This window comes from Heterodontus francisci, chromosome 9, assembly GCF_036365525.1.
Source record: "Heterodontus francisci isolate sHetFra1 chromosome 9, sHetFra1.hap1, whole genome shotgun sequence".
Classification (NCBI taxonomy): domain Eukaryota; kingdom Metazoa; phylum Chordata; class Chondrichthyes; order Heterodontiformes; family Heterodontidae; genus Heterodontus; species Heterodontus francisci.
This window is the reverse complement of record NC_090379.1, coordinates 56,112,166-56,133,146: the sequence shown is the minus strand read 5'-3', so window position 1 is coordinate 56,133,146 and position 20,981 is coordinate 56,112,166. Positions and strand designations below refer to the sequence as shown.

General features: G+C 42.0%; 1 protein-coding gene across 10 annotated transcripts in view; it reads left to right on the top strand.

Annotated features, from left to right (window-relative positions):
- ddhd1b (DDHD domain containing 1b) overlaps window positions 1-20,981 on the top strand; it is a 96,682-nt gene that overhangs the window by 38,926 nt on the left and 36,775 nt on the right. For all 10 annotated transcript variants that reach the window (XM_068039147.1, XM_068039144.1, XM_068039143.1 and 7 more), the window contains 2 exons: window positions 15,721-15,833; window positions 20,164-20,270. In XM_068039147.1, coding sequence (XP_067895248.1) covers window positions 15,721-15,833; window positions 20,164-20,270 — 220 coding nt within the window. The remainder of the gene's footprint in view (window positions 1-15,720; window positions 15,834-20,163; window positions 20,271-20,981) is intronic.

Here is a 20,981-nt window from a genome sequence, read left to right as displayed (position 1 = left end):
CACTGGCAATACTGTCCTCCCCCTGCTCTGAAGTTGCAATTGCAGCAGGTGACTGAAACTCAAATGTCCCTCACACTTCCTTGCTGAGGTTCAAGTAGGAGAATGAATTGCTCCCTGAACAGCTTGGGCAGATATGGACTCCTGCTGAGTAGCCTTTTATTCCCCCTCCTCATTTTCTACCAGTTTACCCTTCTGTGCATTCTCTTAGTCATGTTGTATTCCAAAGAGGAATACCTACTACTACACTTGTGTCTGGGGTGACTGATTTGTGCAGAAACCTTGAAGTCAGGGTCAAAATCAGCCATGATCTTATTGAATGGCACAGCAGGCTCAAGGGGCTGAGTGGCCTACTCCTCCTAATTCGTATGTTCATATATAAGTCCTTCAACACATGGCACGCCACTCCTTAGCAACTTTAAAGAACTGTAGAAAACACTAAACACTTGTACAATCATAGCCACAGTCAGTACAAATCAATCAGCAACTAATCTGCAAGAATTTGATGATCCCTTTAAACAGTGCTGGCTGGGGCAGAGTGTTCTTCCTTCTGAATACATGTTCAGCTGTGTGAGCTTGAGAGGTCATTAGCTGGAGCATTGAGTTCCAAAATGGCAGCGCTGGCATCAAATCAGCATTACACACCAGTTGCCGTCGTGACCTATCTACTTTGCATACTTCTAGAGGTGCTAATACCTTCACCAACAGGGCATCCACTGTAATTCGCATCAGAAGTGCATGTGTCACAGATACCATTTTGGAACTCCAAGTGCATTTCTAGTTCTGAATTTTGTTCCTGTAGAATCCAGGTTATGCAATAATTGAGAATGTCTTCAAATGATTATGGTGAAATTCAGAAATTTACTGTATTATTGTAGTCAGATTACCAGAAGTACACATTTTATTTTGTTAAATCTTTTCAATTTGGAAAAGGACGATCTAATTCCTCTTATGAGTGGGGTGAGGAGGAATTCAAGGAACAGGGCGTTGGTATTCAAGATGAAATTCATGCCAGTACACTACGGAACAATTTCTTATTTATATTAATGGCTTGGATTCAGAAACTCAATGAAAATTGATCAAATTTGTAGACTGTTAGACTAGGCAGGAGGGGCAGAGAAGTAGTAGAGTCTGAGGAGAGAGATGATGACAACATGAAAATGGGAGGTGAATGAGAAAGCTGCGAAGCATTTGCAGAATGAGTTAGATAAAATGTGGGTGGAACAGTGACAGGTGAAATAAAATGCAGACGAGTGGAAGTATTTTATACAAGTAGAAAAAGAAGGTGGCTTACACCTTCCATGAATGGTGTTGAAGCAGCAATCAACAAAACATTTAGAACGCTGAACTATGTAGCCAAAGCAGTAGACTATAGGTGTGAGCAAGTTGTCTGTACTCTGGTCACACTACATTTCTGTCCAATTCTGCTCCGTAACACACCAGGAAGACTTTAAAGCTCTCGAGGTGAAAACTAATTCTGAGCATCTGAGGAGTAGAGAAACTTGAAGCATTTAATCCTGAAAGGAGATGAGTGAGCAGCTGCTTTGAGGCATACAAGATAGTAAAAGCAATGGTAAAGTAAATCTATAACATTAAACAATAACTATAGGACAAGGGACACAAAATAGCAAAAGGAATATTTCATATTTATGTCAAGAACACAGTGATCAATATATAGATTGGACCTTTGGGGAGGTCAGTGTCTTTTCCTACCAGGAGCTATAATTTCCAATCACTTACCATCTTCAAACAAATTTAAACAGAATGCTGAACCAGAATTCCTTGCATTTATTCACTGCCTTCCTCATTTTTATTTTTTCTCTCTTTCCTGTTTTTTCTGCTTGAATATCTTCATTTAATTTACTTTCTTATGATTGATCCATCTGCTTTATTTTCTTTTATCCATTTGATACCTCTTCTAGTTTTAATTTTCTCTCCTTTGTGTGCTTGCATTTTTTTTTTAACTGATTTTAGTGTTAATTCTGACTGACCCACTCTTTCAGACTGTATGTTTGACACAGCCCCGGGGGATTGACGATTTCCTCCAATGAAACATTGGAAAGACAGAAGCCATTGTCTTCAACCCCTGCCACAAACTCCATTCCCTCGCACCAGATTCCATTCCCCTCCCAAGTACCTGTCTCAGCTTGAACTAGACTGTTCACAACCTCAGCATCCTTTTTTATTATTCATTCGGGGGATGTGGGCGTCACTGGCTCTGCCAGCATTTGTTGCCCATCCCTAATTGCACTTGAGAAGGTGGTGGTGAGCTGCCTTCTTGAACTGCTGCAAGTCCTGGGGTGTAGGTACACCAACAGTGCTGTTCGGAAGGGAGTTCGAGGATTTGACCCAGCGACAGTGAAAGAACGGCGATACAGTTCCAACTCAGGATGGTGTGTGGCTTGGAGGGGAACTTGCAGGTGGTGATGTTGCCTTGCATCTGCTGCCCTTGTCCTTCTAGGTGGAAGAGATCACCAGTTTGGAAGATTGCTGTCGAAGGAGGCTTACTGAGTTGCTGCAATGCATCTTGTAGATGGTACACACTGCTGCCACTGTGTGTCAGTGGTGGAGAGAGTGAATGTTCAAGGTTGTGGATGGGGTGCCAATCAAGTGGTCTGCTTTGTCCTGGATGGTGTTGAGCTTCTTGAGTGTTGGGGCTGCACCTGTCCAGGCTTTGGGGAGGCAGGAGGTGAGTTGCTAGCTGCAGAATTCCCAGCCTCTGACCTGCCACAGCATTTGTGTAGCTGGTCCAGTTCAGTTTCTATTCAATGGTAACCCCCAGAAGGTTGACAGTGGGGGATTCAGCGATGGTAATGCCATTGAACGTCAAGGGGAGATGGTTAGATTTTCTCTTGTTTGAGATGGTCATTGCCTGGCACTTGTGTGGCGCGAATGTTACTTGCCACTTATCAGCCCAAGCCTGGATGTTGTCCAGGTCTTGCTGCATATGGACACAGACTGCTTCAGTATCTGAGGAGTCGCAAATGGTGCTGAACATTGTACAATCATCAGCGAACATCCCCCTCTGACCTTATGATGGAGGGAAGGTCATTGATGAAGCAGCTGAAGATGGTTGGGCCGAGGACACTACCCTGAGGAACTCCTGCAGTGATTTCCTGGGTCTGAGTTGGTTGACCTCCAACAACTACAACCTTCTTCCTTTGTGCTAGATATGACTCCAACCAGCGGAGAGTTTTCCCCCTGATTCCCATTGACTTCAGTTTTTCTAGGGCTCCTTGATGCCATACTCTGTCAAATGCTGCCTTGATGTCGAGGGCAGGCAGTCAATCTCACCTCACCTCTGGAGTTCAGCTCTTTTGTCCATGTTTAGACCAAAGCTTTAATAAGGTCAGGAGCTGAGTTGCACTGGCAGAACCCAAACTGAACGTCATTGAGCAGGTTTTTGCTGAGCAAGTCCTGCTTGATAGCACTGTCGATGACCCCTTCCATCACTTTGTTGATGGTCGGGAGTAGACTGATAAGGCTGTGATTGGCCGGGTCAGATTTGACCTGCTTTTTGTACATAGGACATACCAGGGCAATTTTCCACGTTGCTGGGTAGATGCCAGTGTTGTAGCTGTTTGGCCCTGAGCTAAGCTTCTGAACCTATATCCTCCCCATCACAAGGATTGCCTCCTTTCATCTCGTATCTTCACCCCTGCCTCAGCTTTGCTGCTGCTGAAACCTTCATCCATGCTTTTGTTGTCTCCACACTCAACTATTCCAGTGCTCTTCTGCCAAGCTTTTCATATTCCAGCCTCATAATCTTTTACTTATACAAAACTCTTCTGTCCATATCATAAGGGCGGTACTGTGGCGCAGTGGTTAGCACCGCAGCTTCATAGCTCCAGCGACCCGGGTTCAATTCTGGGTACTGCCTGTGCGGAGTTTGCAAGTTCTCCCTATGACCGCGTGGGTTTTCGCCGGGTGCTCCGGTTTCCTCCCACAGCCAAAGACTTGCAGGTTGATAGGTAAATTGGCCATTATAAATTGCCCCTAGTATAGGTAGGTGGTAAGGGAATTGAGGGAAGATGAGGATGTGGTAGGAATATGGGATTAATGTAGGATTAGTATAAATGGGCACAGACTTGGTGGGCCGAAGGGCCTGTTTCAGTGCTTTATCTCTAAATAAATAAATAACCCACAAAAAGTCCTGCTCATCATCATCCTTGTCTTTGCTGACCTACTTTGGCTGACAGTCCTCAGAAGCCTCCAATTTAGCATTGATTCCTCATGATCAAATCACTTCATGACCCTAACCCTCCCTATTTCTGTAACCTCCTTCATCCCTGCTGCCCTTAGACAACTCTGTTCCTTCTATTCTGGCAATTTAAGTATCCCAAGCTCCATTTGCACCACCATTGGTGGCTGTGCCTTCAGCATCCCAATCCCTGTGTTCTGGATTTTCTCCCTTTTAAAACTCTTCTTGAAAGTTATCTCTTTAACCAAGTTTTTAGTCTCCTCCTTTTGCTTCCATGTGATTTTTTTTTTTCTAATTACACTCCTGCAAAGTGCCTTGTAATATACTCCAACTTTAAAGTGTTCTATAAATGCAAGTCCTTGTGCTGAGGTCACTAAAGGTGCTATATATGTGCAAGTTCTTTCTTAAAAGAAAAAGCAAAGTTAATCCTATTTTTTTCTGTAAACACATCTCTAGCAGTATGTATTGGAACTTTATTTCTCATAATAACTGGCTTGTCAGCAATTACGAGAATTTGTTTTTTTAATTTTGCTCTCGTGTACATTAGCAATTTTATTACTGTAGCAATTGGCTGATATTTAAAGTTTTTGTGGGAAATCAAACAATATTTTGGGTGGGCATTTGCCATTTATGCATCATGCGACTAGGAAGATCACCACTGCCTCATTGAAAAGAATTAGTCAATTGTTTCTTCACAACTGCTCAATTCTGCAGTTTACAAGATGTCATGTTTGTTGCTTATTTTTGTGACTGATCCAGATGCACTTGTGATAAATTAGTAACTGCCATTCTTGTTTATCAGTAGATTGAAGTTTCTGAAATGAAAAAGTTTAAAATACTAGAAAATAGTGGCATTGATTTCTTAACCCTACTGAATCTTTGCTAATTGATCAAACATAATGGCATTGAAGTAATAGTCCACGTCCGGAGAGCGTGTTATAACGAGGTCCTTTTGAAAGCTCCAAGCCAGTAGCCAGAATAATAAACAAAATGAAGACAATCAATTCAAATAAGTTAAATTCTATTTCGTGTAGCACAAATGTGAATATACATGTACAAATGAACTATTGAAAACCACAGATGGTCATTATTGTACAAATAGATGAGTGTTAAAGAAAGCAGTAATTTTTAACTGTTCACATTTACTCCCCATCTCTGCCTTGCTAGACGTAGGATGTTCTGGAGTTGTCATACTTGCAGCAGTTGAATTTTTTTTTCTGACTTCCAAGCATATCAGTGATTCTTCTCGGTCGTCTACATCACCTGTCTCATTGGTAGCTTCTTGGATGTCTATTCATCCATGCATTGATGTCGGCAGTAGCTAATTCGACTCTTGGTACTGATCTGGCATTGTTTAGATCGTGGGCATTGAACCCATCATAGTCCACAACTCGCTTTTCACTTTCAAGTATTTCTTCTTCTTCAATGAAGCCTCCGAAATCCTTTGCCATTGCTGTTGGTTTCCATCACGAATGCTGCACCCACGGCATGTTTCCAGGAGCTTTTAATACAGTTGATTATCATATTACCAGGTTCTCTGGGGGTGGGTGTGCAGGGCCATTGTTAAGCAGAAAGATGGCTTTCTTTGGTAGTTTGCTGTATCTGAGATATTTTCTAAAGTTTGGTATGTATTCATGGTGGAATCAGTGTTCAAAAATTGATGAGGTCATCTCTGTTTTGGCGCTACTTATGTATTGGCATGGTAGTGATATTAGGTTTGGCTGATGGAAGCAGCTTAGTTTGACAAATTTTCCAATGATTATTTGTTCCACCTTCATGTAAAATCTTCTTTAATTCTGCGGGAAATTATGTTGCAGCGAGCTTATCCGTAGTTTGTTCTCCTTTTATAGTAATTTGCAAAATGACATGCCGACCCTTGAACCTTGCTGTCTCCAAACTCTACTGAGGCACTGGTATTTTCATTCATTTGGTGGCAACAATTGTTAGCTTGATCTTGAATAACAGCAGCAGATAAGGGTATGCCCTCAGCTCTCTGCTGGGTGAACGACGTGTGTAAGGCTTTGTCAAGAGGTGTATTGTCGGCTTCTCTGCCTGCCTTTTTTGCTTGGCCAGCTTCATCCATCTCCATCAACACCCTTCTCATCTTCACTTCATCCTTAAGCCACCCACGAAACGTTAATTCAGTGATTTCCCCATTCTCTGTGAAACGCCTTCCTTGATCTGGGTGATGATTTTCAGCTTCTTGGTGATGATGTAAGATTTGCTCTTTCGTGATTCAGTACACATGATTTTGCATTGATCATCATATGCAAATAATGGCACCTTAATTAACCATGAGGCTGCCATCTCATTGGCTGGTTCTAAATCATCTGTGGAGCATTTATACTTCAACAATATTCTGAAATGATGAATTTAAATGAAAATTTTGGGTCCAAGATGGGCCCGCGTTATACCAAATTCCGTATTATGGTGGACCAAGTTATAGCAGAGTCCCAGTGATGGAGGAACATTATATCTGAATTTCGGATATACTTAGGGCAGCACAGTGGCGCAGTGGTTAGCACCGCAGCCTCACAGCTCCAGCGACCCGGGTTCAATTCTGGGTACTGCCTGTGTGGAGTTTGCAAGTTCTCCCTGTGTCTGCGTGGGTTTCCTCCGGGTGCTCCAGTTTCCTCCCACAGCCAAAAGACTTGCAGGTTGATAGGTGAATTGCTCATTATAAATTGCCACTAGTATAGGTAAGTGGTAAGGGAATATAGGGACAGGTGAGGATGTGGTAGGAATATGGGATTAGTGCAGGATTAGTATAAATGGGTGGTTAATGGTCGGCACAGACTCGGTGGGCCGAAGGGCCTGTTTCAGTGCTGTATCTCTAAATCTAAAAAAAAAATACTTGTACTTCAAACTCTTATTCAAACACTGTGTGCAAAAACCATGGACATGTTAAATTTATGAAATAAAATACAACTTGCATTTGCATAGCACCTTTTAAAGTGTTAAATTCAGACTGTACTAATACTAAACCTGTATTGTATCTTTATAATATTTCTTGTCTGATATCTGTCATTACTATTGAGTCAGCAGCCTGTTTTTCTTGCAACGCATTGGTTTAAGACTCTTTTCTCATTTCTAATATTTTTTGTTATACTTCCATTATTTGTCGATCGTATTGTGCAAAAAAACTCACTCTTCATTACAATTTGACCTCCATCTCATTCTGCCAAAGACATTCTGCATTTGCAAAAATCTGAGCCAAAGGCATGGTGATAGTTCACACCTACACCACTCCGTATATACCCACTAAAGAAAAGCATTTGATAAAAATTTTCAACAATTCAGAGAAAGGAACATTCATTGCAGTACTTCTGAATAGGTCATTCTGTAAGAATTTATCCACAACTTTGTGTGGAAAAGTAAGTATTACCAAACAGTAATTCCTGTTTCTCCAAAAAGCATTGATGTACCAGACAGGAGCCTAGAAATTGTATGTGTTGTCAGTAAACGGGGTTACTAAAACTCTCTGGACAATGTTACTCCCAGTTTGGTTTGCACATGATATTGCTGCTTGATTGGGAAGAAAGTCCACATTTTAGCCCAATGAAAACAGGGCAGTACTAATTCCCTGAATCAGCTGTGAACTGTAATTGGTAGTCAGTTTAGTGCCTGAAAGCTAGCTGCTGACTTGAAGAAAAAATGTTATTGGATTGAACGTCATTGAGCCAAGCACAAGTTCTGAAGCTGTCTGCAAAGACTCGAAGAGGAAAGGGTACAGAATTTAAAAGCATGAACCATTCCCTATCTCCAAGTGCCTTGGAGGACCACCAGAAACCCTGCAGCCAATGGATGCAATTATTCTTTCCACATTCTTTCCACTTGCTTAGAAGAAGCGATGGATTAGAAATGCTGCTGAAACTCGAGTTCTGTAGCAAAACAAAGGTCATTCACACATCACTCAATTCAGTGATTTGTATGCTTGATTTGTACATTCTGCTGAGAATGTCTGTCATTGTGCAGAATAATGCAACATCATATTAATAGATGGGCATTGAGTGTGGTGGAGGAAGAACTCGAGATGTTTTGGGCCAGTGGTCTTTAGTACATGTGCAAAGGAGCATCCCTAAAACAGAAAGTACAGGCAGCTAGGCACTGGTACATACATTTTCCTGACTACTTTTGTGTTTCAGGAGCTACTTCCTCATTTTCACTATCTTCTTCCTGTATTGTGTCACTTTCTGGATTCTGCTCTTTCTGTATAGATAGGGCTCTTTGTAAAGCAAAGTTATGGGCTGGAATTTTACAGTCCCCAAATGAGGGGGTTCCGTTCCCAACCCCCTCTCGCCCCCCCCCTCCCCCCCCCCTTGCAATTTTACATGGGGCGGTGGCGAGAAGCAGCCAATTAGCTGGCACTTAAGGGCCTCCACCCGCCACCGCCACAGGTATTTTACCCTCAGCGGCCAGATGGCAAAAGCCTCAAACCCCACCTGGTAAAACCAAGTGGCCACCTTGCGGGCTGGAGGGGTCCCCTCCTGATCAGGCACCCTGTGCGCCATGGAGGCCCCACCCCCCACCAACCCCCCTTGCCTCTCCGGGGCCCGGCAAGGCCATAAAAACTTGTGTTTTCCCGTGCTGTCTTTCACCTTGCTTGCGATGAATGGGTGTAGTCCCAGCAGTGGCCACTGATCCTGGTGGCGCTGCTGGAACTAAGAGCTGCCGACCAGCTGATTGGCAGCTCCATTAGGTGGGACTTGCTGCCTCAAGGCGGTTGAAGTCCCACCCAAGGCCAATTAAGGGCCTGGGGAGCAAAGAATCGCAGTCTGGCTTCCCAGGCCCGGCGGAGGCGGGCTCACCCCTGACTTTTCAGCTGGTGGGCGGGGCCTCCCACCCAATTAAAAATTCCAGCCGTGCAGTCTGCAGCACCTGATTAGTATCTTGGAGGTCTTGGGCTTGTAAAGTATAGCATCTGTTGATCAGCCCAGAATCTAGAAGCTCTGCTTTAAGAAATCACTATGTTTCATATTGATCTTTGTAGTTGCATGGACTTCATTGTGTGAGTGCTGTACCTCTGTTCATATCTGGCATGAGTGCCATTAGCCAATTCTAAAGAGGGCCTTTTTTTTATGATATACTTTTCTCTTCAAATAAGCCTGGCATAGATTGGTGAAAAATGAAAGCATCATAGGAGCTGCTGAGGAATTAATCATTGGTCTGCATAATGGGCGGCGCAGTGGTTAGCACCGCAGCCTCACAGCTCCAGCGACCCGGGTTCAATTCTGGGTGCTGCCTGTGTGGAGTTTGCAAGTTCTCCCTGTGTCTGCGTGGGTTTCCTCCCGGTGCTCCGGTTTCTACCCACATGCCAAAGACTTGCAGGTTGATAGGTAAATTGGCCATTATAAATTGCCCCTAGTATAGGTAGGTGGTAGGGAAATATATAGGGACAGGTGGGGATGTGGTAGGAATATGGAATTAGTGTAGGATTAGTATAAAAATGGGTGGTTGATGGTCGGCACAGACTCGGGCCGAAGGGCCTGTTTCAGTGCTGTATCTCTACATATCTACATATAATTCTAGTGGCCTCAGACCAGCTGGCCATGGAGGAAATGGGATCCTTGTCTTGTACCACTGTATTAAGAGCAGGGGCCCAAATGGCTACTCTAGTACAATCATTCCTTTTAGCTGTGGAAAGCCAGCAGTTCAGTGAAATTGTGCAGCCCCTCACAATGGTGCTGCTCCATGATAATGATTATGAAAATATTTGGTTTCTGATTGAAGCATTGATCATCTCAATGCATCAAAGGTAACTGAACTGGGCTGCAATCTAGGTGTCCCCAGTGCTAGCCTGGAAAGGTTGCAAACTGAGGATCATGGTAACCTCTATATTGCCACCTGGATTGCATATGTTGGCTCAAGATCTTCTATAGGACATACCAGAGCTTGATCATGGTATCCTTGGTAAACCACAGTTTCTTTGGGGGTTGTCATGCAGTAAAATCCAGGTGGCAGTCCCTGGGATGGTGCATCCGATGGGTAGTGAAATTGTGCTGCTTTGCATTTCTTTGCTCATGCTGATCATTCTCACCCAAGTCTAGTGTCAGAGGAGCACTGCTTGTAATCCTCATTGTGTCTCCTGTGGCGACTCTTCTGTGAAAATCAGCTGCTTAATGAGGAATTTCCTCTGCTGGAGATGACTCCTCCATTCCAATGCCCAAAATATATGGGCAGAAAGAATGTTTAATAGGTATAATTGCAGTTTTATCTGTTCTGGGTGCTGTAGTGTAAAGAATTCTTCTATTCTTGGCAATGAAAATTGCACCAGTAAACTTGCGATATCGGGCTGGATTTTGTATCCTGGTGTAGACGCCCCGCACGGCAATTCTGCGGCGGGTGCCCACTTAACATACTGACAGCCCCCAACCCCCTCCACCCCCCCAGACACATGGCAGGGCAGCACTGACGGCGCAGTGAATGGTATTACCTGATGTTGCAGCAGGTGTTGGTGCCATTTTAAAAGGCTGCCAGCCCGGCAAACAAAAATGCAGAGTTTTCCCTGTCTCTCCATCTATAAACAAAATGCAGAGTTGACCCCTTCCCAACCATCTATAAACCAAATGCAGAGATGACACCTTCCCCCCCACCTCCCCCATCTCCAATGTTACGACCAGGTGAGAAAGTGGCCTTGGGTTTCCTTTCAGTCTTTACCTGGTCTTACTGTAACAGCGTTTTATTTTTTAAACACACTGTTTTTAGCTCCCCTTGGTGAATCCTTGTTCACCGCTTTCCAATTATAAGGCATAGAAACCAGTACAAACAGGCTTTCTTAGGGTTAAAGAAGAAAGGTGAAATTTTATTAAACTTAAACTCTAATTCAGTTGACTCCTGCGTATACACAGTACGCCCATGCTAGCATACATACGCGATAGACACATGCAAATAGAGACAGAAAAGAACAGAAGAAAAATAAAGTTGAAAGGTTTGAGGCAATATCTGAAGAGTAATTGTTACAGTTCTTCGCACTCACTGTAGAGTCCTTGATTGTAGGTCGATCGTGCTTTTTGTTCGGGCCCACTACTCCTCTTAAACCTTGTTCACTGTGAGAGACTTTTCTCTCTTGGGGTTCATGTGTCTTCAGTGGGTTTTGGAGTTCAGTGAGAAAGAGATGGGCGCAGACAGGACAGAGGAGGTCTGCTTTCTGCTGACTCTCAATTCAAACTCTGCAACAGCCAGTTAGTCATCTGACTAACTGGTCTGACCACGTCTGTTTGTGGATTGAATTGGAGCAGGGAATAGCTGCTTTGTCTACAAGCACTGTCTGTTAATATGTAAATATTATTTTCAGTCAAGGTCGACAATTCTTGTAACAGGCTTTCTCTTCTTCCCAGCAACAATTTGAAATTTAATGTCCATGTGGCAAAATTAATTTGCCTCATTCTTGGCATGTGGGGGCCTGCATGGCACTAAATAAAATGCACAGATGACCCCTTCCCCCATCTCTCAACAAAATGCAGAGGCGACCCCTTCCCCCATCTCTCAACAAAATGCAGAGGCGACCCCTTCCCCCATCTCTCAACAAAATGCAGAGACGACCCCTTCCCCCATCTCTCAACAAAATGCAGAGACGACCCCTTCCCCCATCTCTCAACAAAATGCAGAGACGACCCCTTCCCCCATCTCTCAACAAAATGCAGAGACGACCCCTTCCCCCATCTCTCAACAAAATGCAGAGACGACCCCTTCCCCCATCTCTCAACAAAATGCAGAGACGACCCCTTCCCCCATCTCTCAACAAAATGCAGAGACGACCCCTTCCCCCATCTCTCAACAAAATGCAGAGACGACCCCTTCCCCCATCTCTCAACAAAATGCAGAGACGACCCCTTCCCCTTCTCCGTAGCGCCAGCTTGTCATGGACAGGAAAGTGAAGGTGCGTGTGTCCCACACGTCAAGCTCAAGATTGGGAACGATGGGAAGATTGTGGCGGATGACATTGAAATTTATGCAGAGATGTATTTTAAATATTTAAACTACAGTCCCATCGCAGAACAGCTGGGGTGCCGCCATGGAGCTTCCCCCATCACTGGGAAGATCGGGCCCGGCAATCCCAGTGTCGGGTTCCATGGCGGCCACTGCTGCTCCTATTCTCCGACCCCTCACCACCCCGTCCCCCAGTCACGGAACCCGACGTTGGGCCGAGCACAAGCTCCAGCCCATCATGTGCTAACCACTACTAATTTTGCTGGCATTTTTTGCTCAAATACTGCTGGAGTAATCCTTTACATTGTTAGTAATTTCTAGTCTGTGATCTTTGCATCTTCATCTCCCCTCTTTGCTCTTCCAAATATGTGCTTGTGCTTATGTTTGAGTTCAGCAATTCTTAAGGCAGAATTTATATATGGAGGGTACTTGCAGTTTGCGCAGCCTATCTGGAACAAAGATCAGCTGCACAATTTAACTGTCAGTTTCTGTCTGCAACATTTTCCTTTTAAAAATACTATAATTTTGGTTTCTAACTCATAGCCTTCTATCCCTCCCCCAGCCGCCCCTGCCCCCCACCATTGACATTGTAGTGCATTCTTTGCACTTTTACTTGAAAGTATTTCACCAGTGTGGTTTTAGTACAAAACTTTATAGCCACAGCTTTATCCAGTATTGTTAAATGCTTAGTCTGCTTCTAGCACTATAATGTGGTAATGCCATCTATTCAAACAAATCCTTGTAAATTGTTGTTTTTTGCTGATTGGTGTTGCAAAATGTTCACAATGCCTTTGTGAGAAATCTAATTTTAGAGAATTAATCATTTTAAATCTTAATCTGTACAAAATGTGTCTCTGTTTTCAAAAATCAACTCTTTTTTTTTGTTTAAAAAAAAACAAAGCTTCTGAGGAAATCAGGTAAGAGTTGAGGGGGAAATGGGGCTCAGATTTTCTTCATGAGAGGATTGTTTGGGTAGTGAGCCTGGATTGTCTCTGATTTATGGCTCTGTATTGCTGAAAAGTGCCCTCCTTCTTCCAGAAATGGATATTATTCCAGAGAAATTGGCGTCCATTCATTGTTTCAGCTGTTTACTTGAAGCAGTGTTGTGGTCACTTTGCAAGTTGTACACTGACAATCGTTTGTGATGGAACCAGAAGCGAAAAACAGTACTTCACACAGCTGAAAGCATGATCTAAACTGTCCTGACCATTGTCTATTCCAGAGTTCCCACCAAAGTCCGTCTGGGTTCGATTATACAGTCCCTAACAGAGAAAAATCTGAAGTTTGGTTCAGTACTGTGACATTTTTAATATCTTAAATGCCAGTAATCCCTCCACCCCACTTTGCAATATTTGCTTTTTACTTTTTAAAAAAAAAACTTTCTCATTCTCAGTTGGCTTATCCTCCTGACCTCTACGAGATTCCAATCATTACATATCTTGTACAATTGGCTGCACAAGAAATGAGCTACGGAACGGAAGTAGCAGCCAAGTAAAAATAAGCAATTGCATTGTCCTCAGGTGCAGGTGGTCAAAGAAGGAAATCGGGATTCCTTTTGATTTTATTTTTGTATGAACAATAGAACCCAAATGTTATTTTCTTCTCTGTAACTGCATTTCCGCTTCCAGTGCGGTCCTAGGCAAAATTCGCACTATAGCTTCTCATGTCACAATTCAATTAGAACTATAGGGAGAAAAAAATAGAAATACTAAATGAAGGATAGAAAAAAAAATCATGATTAAAGGTGAATAGTTATAAATAAAGCAGAGAAGTTTGAAACTTAAAAAACAAGCCATGGAGCAGAAAATATTGGAACATACATGAAACAGGGGTAAAGTTAAATCTTAAAAGCTAGGAATTCAAGAAAGTGGGAACAAAATGATAAAACACAGTTAAGCTACGTCCAAACATTTTGTGACTGAATCAATTGATAGCCTAGTCACATTATCTAATAAATTGTGCTTTAATACTGACCATATTGGCACACCTTCCTGAAAGTATTTTTGGGATTAGACAAATATTTAATTTTTTGTTTTATTATCATAATTAATGACATTTTGTATGTTTTATATGGGTAGAATCAGAGGTTTCTTTTCTCAAAATTTAGTGTATGTTATAATGACTTTATGTTGGGGAACTGTGAAATATTAACCTTGAAATGTGTATGCTAAATTTGTAGTTTTCCCAAATACATTTGGATGACTTGTTTTACCTAAACTTATTCACCAAAATGTATAGATGCAGAATATTTGTTACAAAGATAAAGCCATGCTAGTTTGCATCATGCTTTTGGGTTATGGCACTAGTTATTTTCTCAGGTTTAGTGTCATCAGCCACTCATATAAATGAACCTTTATGGCCCCTACAACTGGAGTGCAACATTTCCTGCCCAATATCTAGATGGACAATAACATGACACAGAGATTGTAAGAGAGAACCCTTACTTTGTTTAGTCTACACAGTACACTGTCTACAGGAATACATCAGGACACATTGAGAAGGTGAATTGGATATACATACTCTCTTACAAATCGCGATGTGGTGTTTGACCAGCAAGTGGTTTTATTTGCATGAGACAGATGAGTGAACAAAAGGGAGTATGACTCAGTAAGATGTATAGCTCTCTATCCTCCTGGATACAGACAAAAACACCACTTGCTTTTTCACTTAATGTAAACTTTAAACAGAAGTCTACTTATTGAAAATGCAGTCTAACCTAATGCACTCGATAACTGGCACGGACTTTAAAACTCGCAATTCATTAATTGTTGGCTTTAAGAATGAACCAGGCTTTTTGTAGAAGCACATTCTGGCCTCCTTTTATTTACAGAAACAAAGGCAAAAGATGGCTGCATTTCTCTTGGTTACCCCAGATTCAGCAGCCACTCATAGGATTGTCAGTTGCTTGAAAAGATTAGTGAAAAATGGAGGGTTCTTGTAATTTGATAGTCTATGCATTTCTGGTCTCAAACTGAATAGAATGGCATCTCAAGCAGAAAGGTTCTCAAAGTGCTTCTGAGGAACAATGTAGGCAGTAGACAATCTTTGTCAATGGCAAAGCTATTTATTTCCTCCACCAGATCTTTCAAAGAGGACAGGAACTGAATGTCTAGTATGCAATAATACCTTTTGTTTCTGGATCCATCGCTCCAAACATATTATTTAATCTTCATCTTCAGAAATCATGCATTATATTAAGGCAAAGTACAGAGCCTAATTTGCAGAAAATCACGATTAATCCCATATATGATGTTTGTACAAGCTCTTTTTTGATTTTTGTTTTTAAAGGCAAAAATCTGTTTACAAATAGTCACCCTGAAGGAGCTTCAATCAAATTTTTGCAGACTTGTATCAGTAACCAATTAATAACCAATTTCAAATGCAGTACACAAGTACTGTATGTAGTTCACTGTGAATTTTGTGTTGTCAAGCTGGTGATGAACGAATAAAGTTGAATGCCATATAATTCAGCATATTCGTGTTAAACTTACCAAAGGCTAAGAATGAACAAAATGTAAAATTATAACAGCAGCATGATCTGTTTGCTTTATTCCTAACGCTTACTCACATAATATTTCTGTTCCATTTGGTAGGATGCGAGAAGCTGCAAGGAAAGTAGAAGAAAAGCACTTTCCTTATGCCACAAATTTGGAATATGTTGAGTTTCTGCCTGTGGAGTGGAGGTCGAAGCTCTGCCTGGATGGGGGTAATTAAATGTAAACAGGGGTACCATTGAGATAATGGCTTCTTGTGGATCTGGGTTGAACTGGAATTTGTGCTTGATCTTATCATGTACTTTAGTACCTCATCAAAGTGGATAGTATTGAAACATAAATCTACTAATAGTGAGTTTACAAGAAAATAGAGAAATTTTACAAGTACCTGCCAGTTCGCTAAATTTTCAAATTTCATAACTAGTGGAGAATTGAGGGAGTGTTGAATTATTAGAGGTATTGGTGTGGCTTCATGGTCCTGTCTGTGGCTTCTTGGATTTAGATGTTCATTAAAGATCATTTGGCACTATTTGAGGAGAACCAAGGAGGAGTTCTGGAAATATCAGCAGATCTGGCAGACTCTGTGGGGAGAGAAACATAGTTAAAGTTTTAGGTCAATAGCATTTCATCAGAATCTAACACGTTAACTCTGCTTCTCTCTCTGCAAATGCTGTTGGATCTGCTGAGTATTTCCAGCATTTTCTTTTTATTTCAGATTTCCAGCATCTGCAGTATTTTGCTCTTGTTGCAGAGAGTTCTTCTATTCTAGTTGACGTTCCACTCTCGAACAACATTACCACAAATAGATCAATTAGTCAGTCATCTCATTGATGTTGGTGTGCACAGAATGGTGTGTAAAGTAGTCACAGCATTCTTGAGTGAGGGCAATTAAAATCACAGTACGTAATGTGTTTTGGGACCTTTGAGATCTGTTAAGGAGCTACATAAATATAAAGTCTTTTTTATTTTAAGCTTTCTATTAATTGCTAGCAATTTTGTTTCTTTTAACACACACAGCCAGGTCCTGGTCTACTGATCCTCTTCCCTATTTGAGTCAAATTTCATCCAATCTCATCTTATTTCCAACTAAATACAACTGTGCACTGAAGTCCCAACTCCTCTGTCATGCCAGACTCACTCCGAATCTTTGCAAAGTTGAGCACAGTAAATATAAATAACAGTGTAGTGCATTTCAAGTGGCATTGCTCACAGTAAGAAAGATGATCTATTTTATAACTATCCAGCATTAAATCATGTATAAAGTGCAGCTGTGCCTAACTTGGCCTGCCCCTTTTAAAGTCACAGAACCCAATTGTAAATAGGATCACAGGTCATTCCTGTTGGTGAGGGAAGTTAGCAGATTGGTGGGTGCTTGTTGTTTTTTGGCTCTTGCTCAGAAGAAGCCAATTTACAATAACATTCACAAGAAATAGAATTCAAATATTAGATTTGAAAGAAAAGAATGAGAAAGGAGCAAAGGGTCAGAAAGAAATCAATGTATTCAAAAACCTTTTTTTATAAATGTAGAAGGGCTTGTATCATGGGGATATATTTTGCCAGACATACAGATGCAAACTGTATGACATGCAAAGAGCAGACGGCTAGAGAGAAAGAGGGAAGGATAGCTTTACAGAAGAATGTTGAGAAAGGATGATGGACAGAGGGACAGATAATAACAGGAGATACTATCTCAACCATATAGAGAGAAAAAGAGGGAGTCAGAACAGAAGATGGAAAAGTAGAAGCAAAGAATTAGACAGGGCGATGGGCAGAGAGAGAGTTACAAGAAGGTAGAGAAAAATACTTTTTCTTTTTTTAATAAACCTGAACAACAACACAGGAAACCAAATTGCAATGATTTACTTTGCAGCGATTAGATACAACTGAGTGGCTTGCTAGGCCATTTCAAAGGGCAGTTAAGAGTCAACCACATTGCTGTGGGACTGGAGTCACATGTAGGCCAGACCAGGTAAGGACAACAGATTTGCTTCCTTAAAGGGCATTAGTGAACCAGATGGATTTTTACAACAATCGACAATAATTTTTTAGCCATCATTAGACTATCTTTTAATTCCATGGTGGGATTCAAACCCATGTCCCCAGAGCAATACCCTGGGTCTCTGGGTTACTAGTCCAGTGACAATGCCAGTAAGCCACCGCCTCCCCCTGAGTTCTCCAGGGTAGCGTCCTAGGCTCAACCATCTTCAGCTGCTTCATCAATGACCTTCCTTCAGTCATAAGGTCAGAAGTGGGGATGTTCGCTGATTGCACAATGTTCGGCACCATTCGCGACTCCTCAGATACTGAAGCAGTCCATGTAGAAATGCAGCAAGACCTGGACAGTTTCCAGGCTTGGGCTGATAACTGGCAAGTAACATTCGCGCCATGCAAGTGCCAGTCAAAGACCATTTCCAACAAGAGAGAATCTAGCCATCTCACCTTGACATTCAATAGCATTACGATCGCTGAATCCCCCACTATCAACATCCTGGGAGTTACCATTCACCAGAAACTGAACTGGAGTAGCCATATAAATAAAGAGGCTGAGAATCCTGCAACGAGCAACTCGCCTCCTGATTCCCCAAAACCTGTCCACCATCTACAAGGCACAAGTCAGGAATGTGATGGAATACTCTCCACTTGCCTGGATGGGTGAAGCTCCAACAACACAAGAATCTTCACACCATCCAGGACAAAGCAGCCCACTTGATTGGGACCCCATCCACAAACATTCACTCTGTCCGTCACAGTGGCAGCAGTGTGTACCATTTATAAGATGCACTGCAGCACCGCACCAAGGCTGCTTCGACAGCACCTTCCAAAGCTGCGACCTCTACCACCTAGAAGGACAAGGGCAGAAAATACATGGGAACACCACAAGTTCCCTTCCAAACCACACACAATCCTGACTTCGAACTATATCGCCATTCCTTCACTGTCACTGGGTCAAAATCCTGGAACTCCCTTCCTAACAGCACTGTAGGTGTACCTCCCCCACATGGACTGCAGCGGTTCAAGAGGCAGCTGACCACTACCTTCTCTAGGGCAATTAGGGATGGGCAATAAATGCTGGTCTAGCCAGTGACTCCCACGCCCCAGGAACGAAAAAAAATTAAATGCTTCATTTTCAATTCTGTGCTCGGACAGAAATAAGCTGCTAGGACAGCTACACTGTAGATAGTCCTTTATACTTCGATGTATGTGGATAGTCACAGGTTAAAGGACAATCTATGTCAAAGGAAGGATAATTTCAAGTGAAAGAATAGACAAACTGGCATTTATATAGTGCCTTTCATGTCCCAAAGCGACTTGCAGCCAATGAAGAGCTTTTGAAGAGTGGTCACTGGTGTAATCTAGGAACTGTGGCAGCCAATTTGCATACAGCAAGCTCCCATAATCTGAAGTGAGAGAAATGACCAGTTCATCCATTTTAGATGTGGGTTGAAGGATAAATGTTAGCCAAACAAAGCCTCCCCTGCTAGTTTTCGAAATAGTGCCATAGGATCTTTTATGTCCACCTAAGAGGGCAGACGGGGACTCTGTTTAATGTCTCATCTGAAAGATGATAGCTACGACAGTGCAACACACCTTCAGTATTGCACTGGAATGTCAACCTGAATTATATGCTCCATCTCCGAAGTGGGACTCGAACTCACAACCTTCTGATTGAGGCAGGAATGCTATCACGCTGCCATGGCTGATGCCTAAGAAAATAGTGATGACTTTTAGGGTTTATGGACTTTGTTTCCCATGAATTTTGATACTGGCAGCAATGCATTTTTTTGGCCCAAAAAGAATTCTTCAAGCAGTGAAATATAGTGTTGTTTGAATAACAGTGTAAATGAAGAAGCATTCTGTTCTTCTAACAAGCATGCGTATTCTTTTGTGCTGCTAAAAATCATTAGTTTTCATCATTAAAAGAAAATGTTAACCAAAGTATTTTTCATATAGTTGCTGACTACATACTTGCTCTAACCTACCAAAAAAAAGTGGTTAAAAGGGAACTGTCATCTTGAAAAGGCATGATATAGCTCCTCTAGTAGGACAGTGGTGAATACTGCTGTACTACTGAGCTATACAGACCAGGAAAGAGCACTTCCACATTTGTGCTGAGTTTGCTGATCAATGCTGAGGGATCTAGAACTGGCATTGAAACTTCTGGGTTAGGGAAGAGAAAATACAGTCAAGCTCTGCTTCTGATCGCTATTTGGCAATGTGCAAGGCTAAAAAGTGTGTTGTGTGTGGATGCCAGTTGTTTGTTTCACTTCTTATCACCTCCCTCCCCTGCACTGCCAACCCTCCTCCCCCCCCCCCCCCCCCACCACACCCAACAGCAGTCAAATCAATGACCAGCACTTGCAGAATGGTCACTTACGCGAGGTGTTAGTACCACATGGTACAAGTCCCTACCTTGAGGACAGGATCAAACATGTTGATTTAGATCTGTGGAAACAGTGTTCATGTAGCATGTCCATTTTTTCCAAATGTTGACTCACTAAATTATTGAAAATGGACCTTTTTTTTAAACTTTTATGTTTCTAGTTACTGTTGAATCTATCACGCCAGATAAAGTACGTGGACTTCGAGATATGTTAAACAGCAGTGCTATGGACATCATGTACTACACCAGCCCCCTTTACAGGGATGAGGTGTGTCTATTTGCAATCTTGCTATTAATCGTTTTAACTGGGCATGACAATAATGGCTTATCAAGCCATAAATGAAAGGTTTTGAGTTAATGTTTTACGAGTACAATACTAACTTTCGTACAAAACATGTATTCTACTCTACTAATGACTATGGGATGTAGAATGTGACTTTAATTACATTTTTCTGTAAATCTAGTAGGTTATGCATATCCTTGTATGTTGATTTAGCTGTTTATCAGGTTGCAAAGCTTTGAGTTATTTGAGCTGTTGTAAACAGCATACAAATTCTGTGATCTTTCAATTAGTACAGGAAAATAAAGTTATCAATTTAGCTGTTTGAAAGTCAACAATTAGATGTACAGCCTTTCTGCTGCTATCCGAATTGTTTATCTAGCATCTTGTTTATATCTAGTATCATTTTTGTTCTTCTGAAAAATGTTAATAACATTGCAAAAGCTGCAAAGTTGAGAGGGAAAATAGAGAAGTGTGAGGTTATGCATTTTGGCAGGAGGAATAGGGAGAGGTAATATCGACTTAATGGCACTGTTCTAAAGCGTGTACAGGGACAGAGGCACCTGGGGGTTCATGTGCATAGATCTTTGAAGGTGGCTAGACATATTGAGAGTAATTAGCAAAGCATATTAGGATCTTGGGATCATAAATACTGAGTCCGAAAGTAGGGAAGTTATGCTGAACCATTATAAAGCTCTT